Here is a 19,673-nt window from a genome sequence, read left to right as displayed (position 1 = left end):
TAACAAGTGACAAGTAAACAAACACTCGTTTAGGGATTATTTGAGATTTTTATACAACCAAAAGAATACTGGGGCGTAAAAGTCTTTAAACTACAACCCCATCCCTTGCCAAGTTGCCCCCTGAATTTTGAGTAGAACAAAATTATTCACGAAAATATTATTTTGTCAATCACTGGTAAACAAATAGTTTTAAACACATCTTCAAATGAATTCGTTGAAAAGCATTCCACAAAATAATCTTTGATGAAGATAACTAAGGGTTTTCTCAATAGATGAAAGATATTTTTTCGCATAAAATTCCCTAAAAGAAGAGATATACATTTGTTAATACTTGGATCACTATTTTCCACATCCATCTCAACACTATCATATCATAGTTGCCACATTAGCTTGACTTGTAAGACTTTTTGCTAGAACCTAACAGTAAACAAATGAAATCCCAAGCTTCTAGGCATAAGGCCAGATATATAAATGTTGTTTTTGCATAAAGGCATTAGGAAAACTACTCCAATTAGATGTTTGTGTAGTTTGAGGCATGGTCCTTCCTCTGTGTTTGATAGTGTTAGATATTCCTATGTGGCTTCTAATTTGGTCCAGGTTGTTTCTTTATTTCTTTATGTAGATTGCTTGTACCTTCTTTAATTAAAGTAATGTTCATTTATTCAAAAGAAATAATAATAATAATCTAAATCCCATTGTTGGATTAAGAAATTCAGAGATTTGATGGCTGCTCATAATACAAAGAAAATATTGCAACTTTTAAATATGTATTTCTTTATTTTTTGATCAATAAGTTACACATGCATCTGCTAGGTGTTGAGTCCACTATCTTAACCTCCACCTACTTCTATCAAATATATATATTTATACAAGTTAAAAGATATAAGTTTGCAATAAAATGTGGCAAAGATTACTTTGACATTGACATTTTTTTTTTTTAAAAATAAAAAACAACTGCACTGTAATGACAAAAAATTGAACCATGAGGGTAGATGCAACCCATTTGACCAATGCACTTAAATAATCTAAAGAAGTTGACCTTTTTTCCTCAAAAATATCAACTCAAGAAAATGCCCTAGTCATGAGTTTCTAATTACGAAATATCTTATGGATTAAATTATTGTGAGCATACACACCTCAATACACGCAACCATTTGAAGCATCCAACAATAATTATATTTACCAAATTCTCTATAGATTTCACATCATCGTATAGACATATTATGAAAGAGAGAAAGATAGTGATTCACACCTTCAACATCTGTTCATGTGCTATACTGCCAAGAAATTTTCCGTTGTGGGAAAAAGCTACAAGAAAAATACATAGATTAAAAAACTTGGTAGAGTGATCAATAGTTGCTAGTCCTGAATAAGAACAGTGAGGATAAAGAAGAGGGATACCAATGACAAAATTTACATCTTACACTAAAAATATGATATGTCTTGGGACTAATTACCAACACAAATTTACACTTTAATAGGCAGTAGATACGCCAAAATTAAAGTGTCAGCATTAGGTGTATTCCCATTATTGATATATATATATATGTGTGTGTGTGTGGTGAAATTTGACTAATACATCTGCAAATATTTTTCTTTATTAGTAATTTACACATGCACTTGGTTGGTCTTATAACCCACAGCTTCACTCTCCATTTTACTCTTTAAAAAAGAAAAAAAAAGAAAAAAGAAAAAGAAGAAGATAGTAGTTACACATGTACCCATAATCTTAAATCCACAACTTCACCCTTCACCTTACTTTTATAAAAGTAGTGCTTCACTAATAACCAAACAAACAACCGTGGCATTTTAGAGCACATTATAGTAAAAACAATTCAAAATGGATCTCCCAATTTAATCCCAACAAACAACTGTAGCACTCCTCAATTGATTTCAATTGCTTTTACTTACTTCAATCATAATTAGTGCTTTTCAATTATAACAAACATAACTAAAATTGTTGAAATTTAATATGATCCCTGTTGCCATGTGTTTCCTGCATCCCTACAAATAGCAAACGGGTAATAGTGGGACTCAGGACTTTACTAACATTAACACCTATTGCTTCATGTAGTCACTTTGTTTTTTATAGATCCAATAGGCCAACAAGTGATGGCTAAGATGAAAGTGAAATGATGGCACGTCTTGTGCCTTGTACACTCTATCCAACCAAATAACAACCCAATTATGAATTGACCATGTAATTGTCCAAGGATTCCTCTATTGTAGCACATAAAGGGCAAGAAGCATCATTGATTAAATTCCTCTTAGCAAACTCCCTTCTTAGTGGAAGACTATCATTTATAGCTTTAATAGAAAAGTAAGGACTTTGAAAGGGAGTTTTAGCTCTCATAGTGCAACCCACGTCTGAGAACTATATTTGAGTTCTACTTCTTCCATCTAAGCATTCACTATGGAGAAGCCAAAAGACTTACATGACTCTAAAGAGACATGACAGATCCATGGGACCAAATCAATTTATTTGCAACTCCCAACCTAGGAGGCTTCTTGACAATAGATTTGGTTACATGAGGTGCAAATAATAACATCACCAATGCGCTATTCCATTGTGATGCTACTTAATCAACATACTCACACACCCTTGAAAGATGTTTTCTCCAAAACACAAGGGATCTTACTTTAGGCCAAAAGTTAGGGTTGATAGGAATAGAGTTCCCAGTTCCCACTATCCATTTAGCTTCTATGAGAATAGATCCCAATGCATTTAGTCTTATAAACAAACTTAGTAATCCCTATTCTTTTCAACTGGAAATCATCTTCCTTTGGCAACCTCTCCCAAATTTCCAACAAATAACTACTAGAGTAGTCTAATGTTGAAACTTTATTATGTTAGTTTTTTTCTAGTAAGACCTAGCATGGATTTAGCAGGCTTAAAAAAATGGAATATCACTAGAAAAACCAAAATTTCAACAAACACCTATCTCAATATTTGTGGCCAAGAAAATTAAGGTAAAGAACACCTACAAGGCATATCACAGATCTTATGTTTTAAATATCTTTTGCTCAACAGACAAGGTTCATAAGTTACGAGAATTTTGCCTATCTTGCCCAAAATAATGGAACATCAAAAAAACTATTAACATGATTGTTGTCACTTGTCAAGCAGACCAAATATCTTTTTGGTTTAAAAGAATCAAATTATTGTCTTAATATTTGAATTCAAGAGGTGAACTTATTCTTAGTACTCGAAAAGCTAGAAGCACTTCAAAAGATGCCTTCCAGAACATAATGCAAATGAGTTATCTACCGTTTTAACTGTAGAAGTGTAACATCTTGATGACCTTAACATAAGTAAAGTCCTTTGTAATAGCTGCTTCGCCTTCTTAGTCAAACATACAAACAAATATAGATTTAAACAATTAATTTTTTACAAATAGAATTAAATTTATAAATCTAATTGACTGAATAATAAAATTTTAGTTCATGCCATAGTAGAAGAGCTTACTTTTCACATTATGATTCCTTATTAAGTGTTGAAGTTGATCTAGGCACCAAAAAGGGAAAAGAGGTATGGATTTTTGTAGCTATCATATGCTATCAAATGGAAGGCAAAATTGGTTAAAGAGATTTTCAAAGTAGAGTATGTGCTTTGTGCTGATCCTTCCATTCCTGAGTATTCACCAGAACATCACTAAAGTGGGATTTGCAAAACAACTTCTGTACAGTGATGCCTCAGAGGTTTTAAACTCCATTGAACATGACAAACTAAAATAGAAAAAAGAAACAACAAAAATAATCCTTTAGACTAATAGGACCTTTCAAGAATTTATCACAGCATGCATTACTTGATTCAGCTTGACTTTATAGATCTAAGGTATTTTGGTGTCTAAGAATTGAATCTTAAACACCTAAATCTATTTAACATTAAATTTTATATCATAAAAATAAAATACATAGAAAAAAAAATTGTATAGAACATAGAAATCTCAATCATGTCTGGCTTTTTAACTCGTAAAGGATATGAACCTAAATTGTGCAGAACATTTCTCAAAAGTTGCATTTTCTTATGCTTTCTATCCAAATCTAGAAGTTCTCAACAATAAAACAAAATTAGAAAATATAAAAATTGGAGAAGATTAAAGATTTGTCTGCAAGCAATTCATGTTTGTATGCATATTGTAGTTTGTTTGGCATTGTAGAAAATATGTAAGCAAAAATGGTTAAGGAGAATTATAGATAAGCATACATTTTTCTATGAATGTATTCAAGTAACAAACCACACAAATAACATAACACTAGCAGCTAAAAGCTGCAACACCTAACAACACAAATAGAGCAAGCAGCAAACTAAATAGCAATTGAAACTGAACTTGCAAATAATCAAACAAGATCCCCACAATTGTGGCTATCATCAAAAATAGAGAAATTCAACCCAATTAACATAAGACTATTTAGTAACAAAATTTTCCCTCTTCATAAACTCGACCTAGGCCTTAATGTCTCTTCTAATCATAAGGAGAATAGTCTCCTTAGATTTGATTTTTCCACCGAATACAGGAGAATTTCTTTGAAGCCAAACATAAGAAAGCAAGTTTGCATATGACTCAAAAAAAACTTTTACCCTTCATACATAACCACTTAATGCATGCTCCTACATAAGACACATAACATTTCACCTTAATCATTTTAACAGCCTATCTCATGTGGAATGTTTCTCTGATCAAGACAACAAAATAAGGGAATGTTAAGAATAATATATGAATGCAAGATCAATTTCTAGTGCTTCACTTTAGGAAATCTAGTTCATATTTACTGCCAATCTGATTTACAACAGAACTGCAAAGTTTAGTATTTTCTTCTAAATATGAATTAATCTCACTACATGCTACTCATTGCATGGCTCAATACATTATTTATTATTCTTTAATTAGAAGGGAAAATGCAACTACACCTTAAATGAAATCAAACATTGAAGGAAATTAAGCAATTACTCACTGACTCTTGTTAAAAAAAAATAATAATAACTAGCCTCATCAGTCATCACATGTACTTCACGCATGCACTGAGGTTTTTTTTTTTTTTTTTTTTTTTGGATTTAGTATCATAATTTTCCATACATTCCAATTTGAGATACTATTGAAAACCTCAGAGCACAACTATAGATACTACTGAAAACTAAATAAATATTTGAAATCAATGACATTATTTGAAAACCTAAAAAGATTACAAAATTACATTCTTGGCGTTGGAATCTGGTGGAGCAGCAAAAAGTAAAACCATTGTTGACAAATTGTCACTCGATTCTATCTCTGTTGCATTAAAAAAAAAATTCAATTATAAATCAAATATGTAAGAGAATGTAGAAAACTTGATAGAATATACCTTTTGACTAATGACGGGATTTTTCATTAAATTTGGTTGAATGTACCTTTTGCAGAAACTCCCAGTGGTGATTTCTCTGTTCAATATGAAGAATAAGGAAGTGTGAGATGTATAAGTTTCACATAAAGGAATCAGGTTTGGTATTAAGAATTTAAATTGCAAGAAACATACCTTTGGATTGATTATTGTGTTCTGAAAATCTGTAGTGAATTGAGTTTGCTGATGTTATAAAGTTTGACTATTTCCCACATTCTTGATAAATATTTAGAGCAAGGTTCTATCCTTGTTCACCAAAGAGTCCAAAACTCTTGAAGAAGCAGCACTAAAAAACAGAGTACCACCTCCTAAAAATTCTCACCCCCATTAGTGTTCTGTTTGATTCTAAATTGCATAATACTTTAATAAATTTATTAAAAAAAGAACAATACTTTAATAAATGTTTAAAGGAATATACTACCTGATGCAAGTGTATAAAAAAAATTCAACCCAAAATAAGTTTGTATCTAATGCAAAAAAGGAAAAAAAGTATAGTGCTACTAATAAATGTTAAAATAATACCATTATAAAACAAAGCAGCCAAAAATTGTAGTATCAAACCCCCCCACCCCCCCCCCCCCCCCCCCCCCCCCAAAAAAAAAGAAAAAGGCCAAAACATACTTTCTGAGTCATTGCTTGTGGAAATTTTCCTCAGGCTGTTGTGAAACTCCCAGAGTTTGTAAAATGCATGAGATGTTTAAGAGTTTCACATAATGGAGTGCATCCGTTTCAATTTCGAAAAGATAAGAGCTAAGTGAAAAGAGAGCATGTTTGTTTCAATTTCAAAAAGGATAAGAGATGAAGAGGTTGTAAACTGTTGAGAACATAGATTTAGTGGAGGTTTTAAATTGTGGGCTTTTATTTACGAATTTATCCCCCTTAATTGAAAAATTGTAAGGGAGCAAGGAGGAAATATTTTGGGATATCCAAAACTTAAGTTCACGGCTTGGAAGCCAGTAGTACAGATAATGGTAAATGAAATCAGGATAGCTTTCTTTATGACATAACACAGTGATTCTCAATACCTTTTCACTCCACATTCATATATCAAAACCTGAAGATTGGAAATAATAAGAATCTTATTAAGTCTATTCCTTCAAGTTGATTTACAGCTCACCTAGCCTCTATATATAACCTTAATATCATCTCTTTTTTTTTTTTTTTTTAATGGAAACCTCAATATCATCTTGAATCTTCATTCAAATTGAACTCAAGCTTTTCGTTTTTTGGTCAAAAAGTAATAATCCACACATTCAGCATACATAGCAAATATATGTTATAAAAACCATCATAGATTCCAGTACATTCCAATATTAATAAATGCCTTCACCAAAGCAACAAAAAAATGGACATGAAAAACAAATAAACCAAATTGAACATCTAAGGATATGGTACATAACCCAAACATAAAATCAAGAAAGGAAGAAATCGGGCCTTACTGTTAACAACATAGGTCTTGAGCTATTCCAAAACATTGAAGGTAACCTTACTTGGCACTTAATTGATGTTAAGCTAAACAAAAATTATGCACTAGAAACAGACGAATACAATCAATAAAAGACAAATATCATACTATAAAAGAAAACCAAATTGCAAGGTGGAAAGGGATCTTGGGCGCCACGCCGCCACCAATTACTTCACAGCAACAAGGCCAGGTAATTGCAATACAATAAATGAATAAAAGAAATTATATACTTATTTTAGAATTTACAATTACATTAAAATTCATTATTAACTAATGAATGAAGAGAGAGAGAGAGAGAGAGAGAGAGAGAGAGAGAGGCACCCAAATATGTAACTTTTCATTTTTATTTTTATTTTTATGTAAGATAGAAATTCTACTTTAGTTTAATCTAAGTGTCTATGTGTGTGAAGTTCCCTTTTGGAAACTAGAACCCTGGTCCTTGCCCCTCACACCTCACAAGTACTTATACTTGTGGAGTGACCACTAACCAAGGGTTCGTGGTGGTCAAATATGTAACTAAAGGAGGCACACCTTGGTAGAGAATGGTACCACCGTGTCTTTGGGGATATTCTCTTACATCATAATTATGTGTTGTTTGCAAAATGAAGACAAAGAGATTGAATAAGGGTGATGAAGGTGGCAAGAGTTAAGAGAAGCTTCATCTTTAGCCCAGTCTCAACCTCAACCTCAACCTTGACTTGATTCTGTTTAGATGGATTTGGTTTATTCAATTGCCCAGGAGATTTAGAAAATAACCACAGTTCCTCGTAGCTTTCTTCCGTACTTAGATAATTGACTTTTTATTTACAACCGTTGATGGAAATGTGAACGTGAAAAAATCTGCATATATGTGCTTCTGCTGAATGAAAAGCAATACAGAGCCAATTATGATGGTTGAATTTCCAAAATCTATAGCAACCAACCTGAATGATATAGAATTTCCAAAACTCTGATGGTTGAATCTGAACGACTTTGGTATCTCAGTTCCTGGCAGTACAAGAAAATCAGGTTTAATCTGAAATCAAAATCAATTTTGAAATATTTACACGCTGATCACAAACTATTATTGAATAGAGGCTAACCAGCAAAGAAGTCATATGAGCCAATTACGAAATGATGATCACAAGCATTGAATAGAATCACTTGCTACAGCTGCAAGTCCATTGTCATGCACACCAATCATTTGATGAAGTCCTCAGAAATTCAGATACTTGATTGTTTCCAAGCTGCAGAATTTAATTATGTCACACAACAAGTTCAATGAATAGGCAAATTGTTCATTGTTAAACTGTACATTCACTCCTGGAATTGTTTCTATTGTGATTACATAATAAAATAGACATAGCAGGCTACAATCTCAACTGCGTAGCAACTTCCACTTCAAAAACACACCTTTTACGTTATAAACCGCTTTTAAGGAAACAAATACCACATGACTACAAGGGCCGTAAGCTATTACTCATAGAATATTCAAGCGTGCACAACAGAACAAAAACTTGAATAAGACGAGCTGAAATAAACCCAATTCACAAGACCATAAAAGCACTTCCTTTATGTATATATGTCCAAGAAACAAAGCAAGTACTCATTCCATATTCAAAACATTACCATTCAAACAACCAAAAAAAGAGAAAGGGTTTGGAGTTGTAATACTTACAAGTGAAAGGGACTAACTTGGTGTTGGAGCAGATGGGAATCAGGGAAACAAAAAGAGGCATAATTCTTTGAAGTCTGATCAAGATGTCCTCGCTTTCTTCGGTGGTGGACCCATATTAAAATCAGAGTCATCGTTTACACTGGCATGGGCCATTGAAGACGAACCCAAATGAAACCCACCACTAACACTTGAGCCTAACAACAAATTTGGCTGGCCAAAGCCGAAGTCAAACCCATTTGTCGTATCAGGGAACAGAGGAGGCTCACTTTCTCTTTCATCTGAGTCATTTAGTGACGAACTCAAATTGCACCCATCATCATGAATGCCCTTCAAAAGCCTCAAATCATTTACGGTATTGGAAACCTCATGATCCATATTTGGACCACAAGGAAGAGGTAACAATACAAGGAGCTGAGAGTCATTAGGGGCCGATAATGACACATTCAAATAACCAAGAAAGCCCTTCAAACCAGGTTCAAACCCGGTATTTGGTGGTTCCATTTAATTCCCTAAATCTCCTTCATTGTTAAAAGCCCCGCAATCCATAACTGAGCCATAAGAAGTGGGGAAAGCAGGTTGAAAAGGTGGGAGCTCAGTGTCATTCAAAACTGAGGATGACCCACAACCATTCCTGTCACTCGGAAGCGGCAAGTAAGTAATATCTGATTTCTGAGGACAGCAGATGCATTCTACATTCACCCCGAACCATTTTATAAAATCAGTGTGATTGCGGTCCCTGGTTTTTTTACATATAACCTCAACCTCAACCTCAACCTGATTTTGTTCAGATAGATTTGGTTTATTCAGTTGCCCAAGAGATTTAGAAAATAACCACAGTTCCTCGCATCTTTCTACTGTGGGTAGAAAATGGAATTTCTGTTTACAACCATTAATGGAAACGTGAACATAAAATTTTCTGTAAAATTGTCTGCGTATATGCGTCTTCGCTGAACGAAAAGCAACGCAGACAGCCAATTTTGGAAATTTGCAACCAACCCTGAATGATATGGAATTTCCAAAACTCTGATGGTTGAATTTGAACGACTTTGGAATCTTAGTTCGTGGTAGTAAAAGATAAGCACACTCAATTTCAGAATCAGAATCAGAATCAGATTCAGGTTCGTCAAAGAGATCCATTAATATGTTGCTTCTTGCACCTTCACGGACTCTATTAGGTAGAATCCCTAGAATTTTTCCAAACTGCTTGCATTAAACAGAGACAAGAAATTGAAGTTTAGAAAGTCTCAAATTATTTGGAAAAAGTAACAAAATATGAAGGAGAGACCTCACCTGATTCAATAATCTACTTGATGATTGTGGAAGCAATGATGGGCATTTCTTTATATCCACATGTCTAATAGATTGTGGAAGCCTTGGAATTTCCCGAAGCTCCTTACAATTATCTATGTAAATCCTTTTTAATCTAAATAATCTGCTAATGCATTTAGGGATACTAACAATATTGGAGTTATCTATACGCATATATCTCAATGCCGGGAAGTAATCATTCTTCATCCAAAAATCTAAATCAATTATATTTCCTCCAAAGCAATCGAGATGCGAATTTGTCAAGCTGAGAGACCCAGATCCCGAAAAACTATCAAAGGAGTTGACAGTAGGGGTATCTATTTCCTCAAGCAGTTGCAATTTATTGGTGCTATCCGAAAACTTCCCCTTCCCAAGGTTTTCACACTTCGATAGCTCTAAATTGATAACCCCTTTGGTGAGATATCTTAGTGATAAAGGCCATTCTCTGATATTACTATTATCCAATAATAAATAATTTAAACATTTCATTTCAGGGTGAACATTGGGAAACTTCTCAAGCCTTAGGCAGTTACTTAGATCAAATACTTTAAGAGATTTCAACTTGAGGGTGCTTGGAAGTATCTGAAGATTCGTGCAGCCTTGGAGGTCCCAATCTTTAAGCTTATCAAGAAGTCCAACAGAGTCATGAATCTCAATTAAATTTTCACAAAATGAAATGTCCAATGTCTCTAAGTTTGGAGCGCATAAGTCAGGTAATCTTGTGATGGATTGACACCTATTTAAAGCGATACTTTTCAAATTTTTGTAATGGCACCCCTATAAAAAAAAAAAAAAAAAAAAAAAATTTCATTTCATCTAATATTAAAAATAACATTTACCCTTTGTTTGGTTCGAGTGAAGGGAGTGAAAGAGAAGAGAAAATGAATACGGGAAAGGAAAAATGTGGATCCAAGTGATAGGTTTGTTAACAAATTTAGTACATTTTCTTTTCTCTCATATTATCCAAACAGTTGAAAAGATATAATTTCTCTTCCTTTCTCTCTCCTTCCTCTCAAACCAAACATAGTGTTAGAGAAGTGAAGATTCACAAATTGTAAACTCATACCTGCTTGAATAATTTCATTGACCTGATGCAACTATTCGAAACCTTTAGTCCAACAAGTTTTTGAGGACACCATTTGGATGGCAAGGAAAAATGATATCCTGACCATTCAAACAATCTTAACTCATTGGAAAGATATTTAAGTTTTTTGGAATTTTGTACATTATTAATTATAAGAAATTTGAGATTTTCCATCCTTTTGAAAGCTGAAGCTTTCAATGACACTGTTATTGGTTCAGGTTCACACCACATTATGCCTCGAATTTTATTCGACCCCTAGATAAGACAAAGAATTAGTTGCACTTCATGATAGAAACCGACAAAAGTATAATTATTTTAAAACTTTAAACAAAATATATATTTTCTTCAATATTGAAAAGGAAAAAATAAATGAAAAATATATTTGGAAAAATAAAAGGTTAAGCAAAATAACTTATACCTTATTTCCAGTTAGTAATTTATTAGCATCCTCATGACACCATATTCTGCTGCGATTTTCAAGCTCTTTAGATTCTTCTTGAACTATTTCTCTACCCATCTGTTGTAGCAAGTCATGCATCCACAATGTGCCATATTTGTCAACGGTTATGAGACATTTATCAATAAGCCTTCCAATACCAATATCTGGATATAAGTTGCAAGCATCTAATATCTTTACAACATAATCCTTGTTGAATCCCTTAAAGAAGCATGCAATATCAAGAAAAATATGTTGTTCTTTTCTATTCAATCCAATAAAACTTATTTTGAGTATCTCTTGAATTTTTTCATGTTGAATGTTCTTATACATTTCTAATGCACTTCTCCATTTACGTATACTTTTACCACACAAATCAGAACCCATTACCTTTAGAGCTAGTGGAAGTCCATTAGCATAAGATATAATTTGCTCTATAAGTTTTGAATAATCTTCCTTGGGTTCATTTGTGTGGAAGGCATGCATATTGAAAAGAGCACGAGCTTCACATGGATTCAGTTCTTCAACCTTGTAAATTAGATGATTTCTTGGAAGAGTGGTTAGCGCTTGTATGTCTCTTGTTGTTATAATGACTCTACTCCCTGAAGCAAACCAATTACATTTTCCAAGTAATTTTTCTATCTGTTCTGAATTATCCACATCATCGAGAACTAAAAGAACCTTTTTACAGCAAATCCTCTCCTTTATCAAATTGGTTCCTTCGGATTCACGATCTACCTTCAAATAGCTATCTCGTAAGATCTTAGAAAGAAGTTTCTCTTGTACTTGTATTATGTCACCATTTTTAGACTTTTCTCTAACCTTCTCTAAAAAACAACTTCCTTCAAAATGATGAGCAATTATGCTATAAACAACGTTAGCAATTGTAGTCTTACCCACTCCAGGAAGTCCATGAATTCCTAACATGCGAACTTCATTTGACTCAATATCTAAAAGTGACTTTATGGCCTCTACACGAGAATCTACTCCAACCAAGTAGCTAGCATCATATAATGGTCTCCGATTAAATATAGCACTTGATATTTCTTTTACAATTCCTTGGATAAAGTCATATTCAGATTTATATGTTGCGCAGCTGCCAATCACATAGCACAAGAAAACATAACATATAATGAGTTTTTTTTTTGAGAAACATACATAACATATTCTGATTTATAATGAGTTAGATTAGCAGATAAACCAAATTTGAGATATCTAGTTTTGTGAGTCCTAAGATACAACTAACACGTTTTTAACTAAAGTACATGTAGAAGATTTCCGTACTATCATTAACATTAACATTTTTTTTTTTCTATTTGAAAAAATGGCTTGTAGATTACTTTTGGAATCTTAGCAAGTAGTTGCATGAAAACTCACCTCTCGTGAGGTTGCATATTTATTGGAAACCTACTACTAGTTGTGGCGCTATGTTATGTTCGAAATTTTTTTCATATATTTTAAAAATATTTTGTATTATGTACCCTAAAAAAATTATGAGCACCCTAAATTATTCTTGGTCCTTTTAAGTACAAAGAAAAAGTCCAACAAATTTTATTGATCTAAAATTTGAAAAAAAAAAAAAAAAAGCCCAACAACAAAATTATCTTTTTTTTTTGTGGGGGGGGGGGGGGGGGGGTGGGGGGAGTCCCAACAACAAACTAACCAATTACTAGCTAAAGAAAAATTTGCCAATTAAAACAAAAACCCTAACCTAAGAGAATCAAAGAGACAACGTCTGCTTAGAGCTCAACTGCCTCCACACAACTACTCTACTTGTGAATTGTATTTATCTCTCTGTCTCTCTCTCTCTCTCCATAATCATGACTGTGTATGTATGACCAAGGTTATCAAGATCGAGATCTCACACAGAATTGGTGAGAGGGTTTGGAGATCGGATCATAGGATCGGGACGAGGATTGTAAAATCCTACTTTTCAATTAAAAAAATACTAAAAAATTCCTATAATTATAATTTATAATATATGTTAAAGAAACATAGAACAAAAGTACTTTTTGACAAAAATTACTAATAGAAGGCAAAGTACTAAATTACAAACACATAAACAAATTTCAAAGTTCAAAGTTTCAACTTATAAATACCAAATTCCAAATTTTAACACTACAAATATACATAATGTCTCACATAAACAACACAAAACAGATAACAAAACATAATTTTTCACATAAATAACATAAACCAAATAATAATGTTTCAAACAACACCACAAACACACTCAAACATCATAACCAAAGTTTTGGTTATCTTGACTAGGTTCCTCAAAGTAAGGTTGATCATTATAAATGACACTCTATTGTCAGAAATCATCACATGGCCCGCATTATCCATTGGATAATCATCAAAATCTCTCGATGTTGTTTTTGGAGGTTCATTCACTTCATTTTCATTGACATCATCAAACTCAAATTCATTATTAATAGCATTAACTTCTTTATCCTTCACGCACTAGCCCTCAACTCTCTAGTCTCTTCTCTTTTCTATCTTTTGTGATTTTGTCAATTAGGTTAGGGTGAGGTGAGACTTAGAGCTTCATTTTTTGCATTTTCATTTTTTTTTTTTTTAAATCTAGGCAATGGCTGCTGGGTTGATTTATTTTTTACGTTTTTTTATATTTATTATCAGTTTGGAGCCTTTGGGCTCCATTTGGAGGCTGCTAAGATCCGGATCGGGATCCCACACAAATCCTACTTTAGTACAAATCCTAAAGAGATTTTGGACGTTTTAAGAATGTAGGATTTTAAGATCCTAAGATCTAGGTTGAGAACTTATAACCATGTACATTACTGCTGTTGTGCTAGCTGGCTGTGTTCAATTTGAGTTTCATATTTAAAGTTTGATTTTGACTTTTGTATATTAATATTATATTTTATTAATTGATATTTTTGAAAGATTGAAAGATCAGTGACCTAAGATCACTACTCGTATTGTTCAATGAGGGAAAAAAATCAGTATGTGTACGTAGTACCGTAGATTATAGGGGAGGTAATATTTTTTTTCTTTTTCTTTTATTAAAGGAGAAAGTAGTACAATAATTTAGTTATAGGCACTAGCTTATAAAATAGGATTGTGAGTCACCAGCTACTATAGGCAATATTATTGATGGGGTCAGACACAAGCTCAAGGATTTTCGGCAGGTCTTGTTATCTCATTTGAGAAGACAGGGCAATCGCCCACACATCTCTTAGCTCAACATGCTAGGAGTGTTATTAGTTTTGTAACTTAGATAGAAGAAAATTCTATTTTCATTGAGTTAGTTTTGATTCAAGGTGTAATGTTTTTATCTTATTCTTAATAAAAGTTACACATTTCTTATATAACAAAAAAAAAAAAAAAATTTGATGGTTTTGGCTTGGCCAATTAAATTAAGTTATTGGTGTACTCGGATTCATGGCTCTAACTAAGTGTATTGTATTCCTTTTCACTTAACAATAATAATAATAATAATAATAATAATAATTAATCTTAAAAATAATAATGAAGCTAATAGTATTGATAATGAAGATTTCAAAATATAAAAACTTATAAAAGAAAATTGTAAAATTGCTTATATTTGTGTGTTTATTTTTTGTTTGATAATATATTCAAGTACTTTTGTATTATTATTAGATTTTTATATATAATTTAAGTTTCTTAAAAAAATTCCTAGACCCACCTTGTCCACTAGGACCACTACCAATGTTGAAAGAAATAATCAACAATATTTTGGAAAAATAATAAAAAAAATACAAGGGTGAAACTCTAAACTGGAAAGGTTAAAATTCTTCAACTTCAAAGATTGACCTTTGTAGGCTGACTAGCTTCCTACCAATTGATATGATAAAAAATATTCAGCAAAAAAAAAAAAAAAAGATATGATCAAAATAGAATACTTTCATACTTTTGCATCTAGTGGTTTTGGTAAACCATTAGAAGTATAAAAGCATGGATCATGATATCAACCATTAGATACATACCCTCCCTCATAATGCGATCCAGACACACTAGCTGCTTTACTTAAGGCTTCCCTCCACCTCTGCTTCTTCCCCATGTTATCCTTGAACTCCTTTTCATGGTTAGCTAGCGCTATCCCAAAGTTTCCCAATTGATTACGTACTTCTCTTGGTTCTACGTTATAAAAAATCGGTCGAAGTAGAACCATTTGGTCATTTTCCCTACACTCAACAATCTTAACAAGTTCGTCCAAACACCATTTGGACTCTGCATAGTTTTTAGAGAACACAATAACCAAAACCATTGACTCTTCGATTGTTTTGAGAAGTTCTGTTGAAATTTCTTCTCCCCTTGGAAGCTTATTGTCCATGAAGGTGTTAATGCCTTTTTGTTCCAAAGCCTTATATAAATAGGTTGTAAAACCTGCACGGGTATCTTCACCTCTAAAGCTCAAAAAGACATCATACTTCCATCGACGAGTGGAAGAAGAGGAGGAGGCTCCTTTGTTGGTCAGGAAAACCATTGGGATCTATAAGCAGAAGATTGAGAAGATCAAAGATATGATAAATTGGGAATTAAAAGAAATGGGAGAAAGTGAACGCATGGAAAAAATGAACTATACCTTTTTGACAGTAGGATCACGGTTTTGATGATTGAGTCTTGCACCAGAAGAGCCCCGATACTGTGAGGCTCGGACTTGATTGAAATGCTCTGAATCAGTGCGTTTGATTGGGAAATTGATAAAAAGAGTGAATTGAATCAAATAGAGTGATTAGATCGAAATGGAAATTTGGAGTTAAAATAGAAGAAAGTTTGAGAGTGAGAGTGGGTGTATGTATAGGAATTGTGAGTTGGCATTTGGCATTTGTTTGGCAAAACAACATTGCGTTTGATTGGGAAATTGATAAAAAGAGTGAATTGACAAAGGGTGTGAACGCTTTGAAAAAAAGCCTTTCATGTATGAAATCATACTTTTTTTTTCTTTCTTCCTCCACTCAACCATTTCAGATATTTTCTCTCACAAACATCTCTAACTAAATCAATCACAATTAAAATACAAACTCAAATCACAATCTTAAAACTAATCAAATCAGAACGATAAAAAAAGAGAAAAAGATAGCAAACAAATCTGACTCATTTGAGCTAATCTCTATGTGTGAGAGAGAGAGAGAGAGAGAGAGAGAGAAGAAAGAAACATGTATGGATGAGAGCGAAGAGCAAAGTATTATGTGTGCGGAGGAGAGTGAAGAGCAAACTATGCTTGTGTGGAGGAGAAAAAAGGAGGAAAAAAGAAAAGAAAGAAACGTGTATGGATGAAAGCAAATAAAGAGATAAAGGGAAAAATTAAATAAAGAATAATAAGAAATTAAAATTAAGAAATGGTACCATAATATTTTCACAATATTTTTATAATAAATCTTGAGTGGTAGGTTATTACTAGTTAATATTGATGATTTTTTTTAGAGAAAGAATAAACTATCATTTTATTGTATTGGCGGTGGCAATTGCGATTGTGATGGCAGTGGTTGTGATTGTTGTTTATTATAGTGAATATATTATAGTGACGAACTCAAATTGCACCCATCATTATGAATGCCCTTCAAAAGCCTCAAATCATTTACGGTATTGGAAACCTCATGATCCATATTTGGACCACAAGGAAGAGGTAACAATGCATGGAGCTGAGAGTCATTAGGGGCCGATAATGACACATTCAAATCGCCAAGAAAGCCCTTCAAACCAGGTTCAAACCCGGTATTTGGTGGTTCCATTTAATTCCCTACATCTCCTTCATTGTTAAAAGCCCCGCAATCCATAACTGAGCCATAAGAAGTGGGGAAAGCAGGTTGAAAAGGCGGGAGCTCAGTGTCATTCAAAACTGAGGATGACCCACAACCATTCCTGTCACTCGGAAGCGGCAAGTAAGTAATATCTGATTTCTGAGGACAGCAGATGCATTCTACATTCACCCCGAACCATTTTATAAAATCAGTGTGATGAGTACCAGATACAGTGCGGTGCGGGAATTGACACATAACCTCAACCTCAACCTGATTTTGTTCAGATAGATTTGGTTTATTCAGTTGCCCAAGAGATTTAGAAAATAACCACAGTTCCTCGCATCTTTCTACTGTGGGTAGAAAATGGAATTTCTGTTTACAAACATTAATGGAAACGTGAACATAAAGTTGTCTGTAAAATTGTCTGCGTATATGCGTCTTCGCTGAACGAAAAGCAACGCAGACAGCCAATTTTGGAAATTTGCAACCAACCCTGAATGATATGGAATTTCCAAAACTCTGATGGTTGAATTTGAACGACTTTGGAATCTCAGTTCGTGGTAGTAAAAGATAAGCACACTCAATTTCAGAATCAGAATCAGAATCAGAATCAGATTCAGGTTCGTCAAAGAGATCCATCAATTTGTTGCTTCTTGCACCTTCACGGACTCTATTAGGTAGAATCCCTAGAATTTTTCCAAACTGCTTGCATTAAACACAGACAAGAAATTGAAGTTTAGAAAGTCTCAAATTATTTGGAAAAAGTAACAAAATATGAAGGAGAGACCTCACCTGATTCAATAATCTACTTGATGATTGTGGAAGCAATGATGGGCATTTCTTTATATCCACATGTCTAATAGATTGTGGAAGCCTTGGAATTTCCCGAAGCTCCTTACAATTATCTATGTAAATCCTTTTTAATCTAAATAATCTGCTAATGCATTTAGGGATACTAACAATATTGGAGTTATCTATACGCATATATCTCAATGCCGGGAAGTAATCATTCTTCATCCAAAAATCTAAATCAATTATATTTCCTCCAAAGCAATCGAGATGCGAATTTGTCAAGCTGAGAGACCCAGATCCCGAAAAACTATCAAAGGAGTTGACAGTAGGGGTATCTATTTCCTCAAGCAGTTGCAATTTATTGGTGCTATCCGAAAACTTCCCCTTCCCAAGGTTTTCACACTTCGATAGCTCTAAATTGATAACCCCTTTGGTGAGATATCTTAGTGATAAAGGCCATTCTCTGATATTACTATTATCCAATAATAAATAATTTAAACGTTTCATTTCAGGGTGAACATTGGGAAACTTCTCAAGCCTTAGGCAGTTACTTAGATCAAATACTTTAAGAGATTTCAACTTGAGGGTGCTTGGAAGTATCTGAAGATTCGTGCAGCCTTGGAGGTCCCAATCTTTAAGCTTATCAAGAAGTCCAATAGAGTCATGAATCTCAATTAAATTTTCACAAAATGAAATGTCCAATGTCTCTAAGTTTGGAGCGCATAAAGTCAGGTAATCTTGTGATGGATTGACACCTATTCAAAGCGATACTTTTCAAATTTTTGTAATGGCACCCCTATAAAAAAAAAAAAAAAAAAAAAAAAAAAAAAAAATTTCATTTCATCTAATATTAAAAATAACATTTACCCTTTGTTTGGTTCGAGTGAAGGGAGTGAAAGAGAAGAGAAAATGAATACGGGAAAGGAAAAATGTGGATCCAAGTGATAGGTTTGTTAACAAATTTAGTACATTTTCTTTTCTCTCATATTATCCAAACAGTTGAAAAGATATAATTTCTCTTCCTTTCTCTCTCCTTCCTCTCAAACCAAACATAGTGTTAGAGAAGTGAAGATTCACAAATTGTAAACTCATACCTGCTTGAATAATTTCATTGACGTGATGCAACTATTCGAAACCTTTAGTCCAACAAGTTTTTGAGGACACCATTTGGATGGCAAGGAAAAATGATATCCTAACCATTCAAACAATCTTAACTCATTGGAAAGATATTTAAGTTTTTTGGAATTTTGTACATTATTAATTATAAGAAATTTGAGATTTTCCATCTTTTTGAAAGCTGAATCTTTCAATGATACTGTTATTGGTTCAGGTTCGCACCACATTATGCCTCGAATTTTATTCGACCCCTAGATAAGACAAAGAATTAGTTGCACTTCATAATAGAAACCGACAAAAGTATAATTATTTTAAAACTATAAACAAAATATATATTTTCTTCAATATTGAAAAGGAAAAAATAAATGAAAAATATATTTGGAAAAATAAAAGGTTAAGCAAAATAACTAATACCTTATTACCAGTTAGTAATTTATTAGCATCCTCATGACACCATATTCTGCTGTGATTTTCAAGCTCTTCAGATTCTTCTTGAACTATTTCTCTACCCATTTGTTGTAGCAAGTCATGCATCCACAATGTGCCATATTTGTCAATGGTTATGAGACATTTATCAATAAGCCTTCCAATACCAATATTTGGATATAAGTTGCAAGCATCTAATATCTTTACAACATAATCCTTGTTGAATCCCTTAAAGAAGCATGCAATATCAAGAAAAATATGTTGTTCTTTTTTATTCAATC

At 33.1% G+C, this 19,673-nt stretch overlaps 1 protein-coding gene across 6 annotated transcripts in view; it reads right to left on the bottom strand.

The window, feature by feature from the left end:
- The window catches only part of LOC126712874 (disease resistance protein RUN1-like), a 37,093-nt gene that overhangs the window by 2,329 nt on the left and 15,091 nt on the right, over positions 1-19,673 (bottom strand). The window contains exons 1-12 of one of the 6 annotated variants that reach the window (XM_050412375.1): positions 15,900-16,432; positions 15,301-15,806; positions 11,312-12,425; positions 10,876-11,148; positions 9,792-10,586; positions 8,502-9,701; positions 7,927-8,070; positions 7,768-7,831; positions 5,515-5,687; positions 5,344-5,419; positions 5,197-5,270; positions 1,253-1,308 (exon numbers count right to left, since the gene is read on the bottom strand). In XM_050412375.1, coding sequence (XP_050268332.1) covers positions 9,003-9,701; positions 9,792-10,586; positions 10,876-11,148; positions 11,312-12,425; positions 15,301-15,800 — 3,381 coding nt within the window. In that variant the 5' untranslated portion in view covers positions 15,801-15,806; positions 15,900-16,432 and the 3' untranslated portion in view covers positions 1,253-1,308; positions 5,197-5,270; positions 5,344-5,419; ... (2 more) ...; positions 7,927-8,070; positions 8,502-9,002. Of the gene's footprint in view, positions 1-1,252; positions 1,309-5,196; positions 5,271-5,343; positions 5,420-5,514; positions 5,688-7,767; positions 7,832-7,926; positions 8,071-8,501; positions 9,702-9,791; positions 10,587-10,875; positions 11,149-11,311; positions 12,426-15,300; positions 15,807-15,899; positions 16,433-19,673 lie in introns of those variants that run through there. The other 5 variants (XM_050412380.1, XM_050412379.1, XM_050412378.1 and 2 more) reach the window with 5 other exon arrangements.

The sequence above is a fragment of the Quercus robur genome, chromosome 2 (assembly GCF_932294415.1).
Source record: "Quercus robur chromosome 2, dhQueRobu3.1, whole genome shotgun sequence".
NCBI classification, from domain to species: Eukaryota; Viridiplantae; Streptophyta; class Magnoliopsida; order Fagales; family Fagaceae; genus Quercus; species Quercus robur.
The sequence above is the reverse complement of the archived record's forward strand: the minus strand, read 5'-3'. Positions and strand labels throughout refer to the sequence as shown.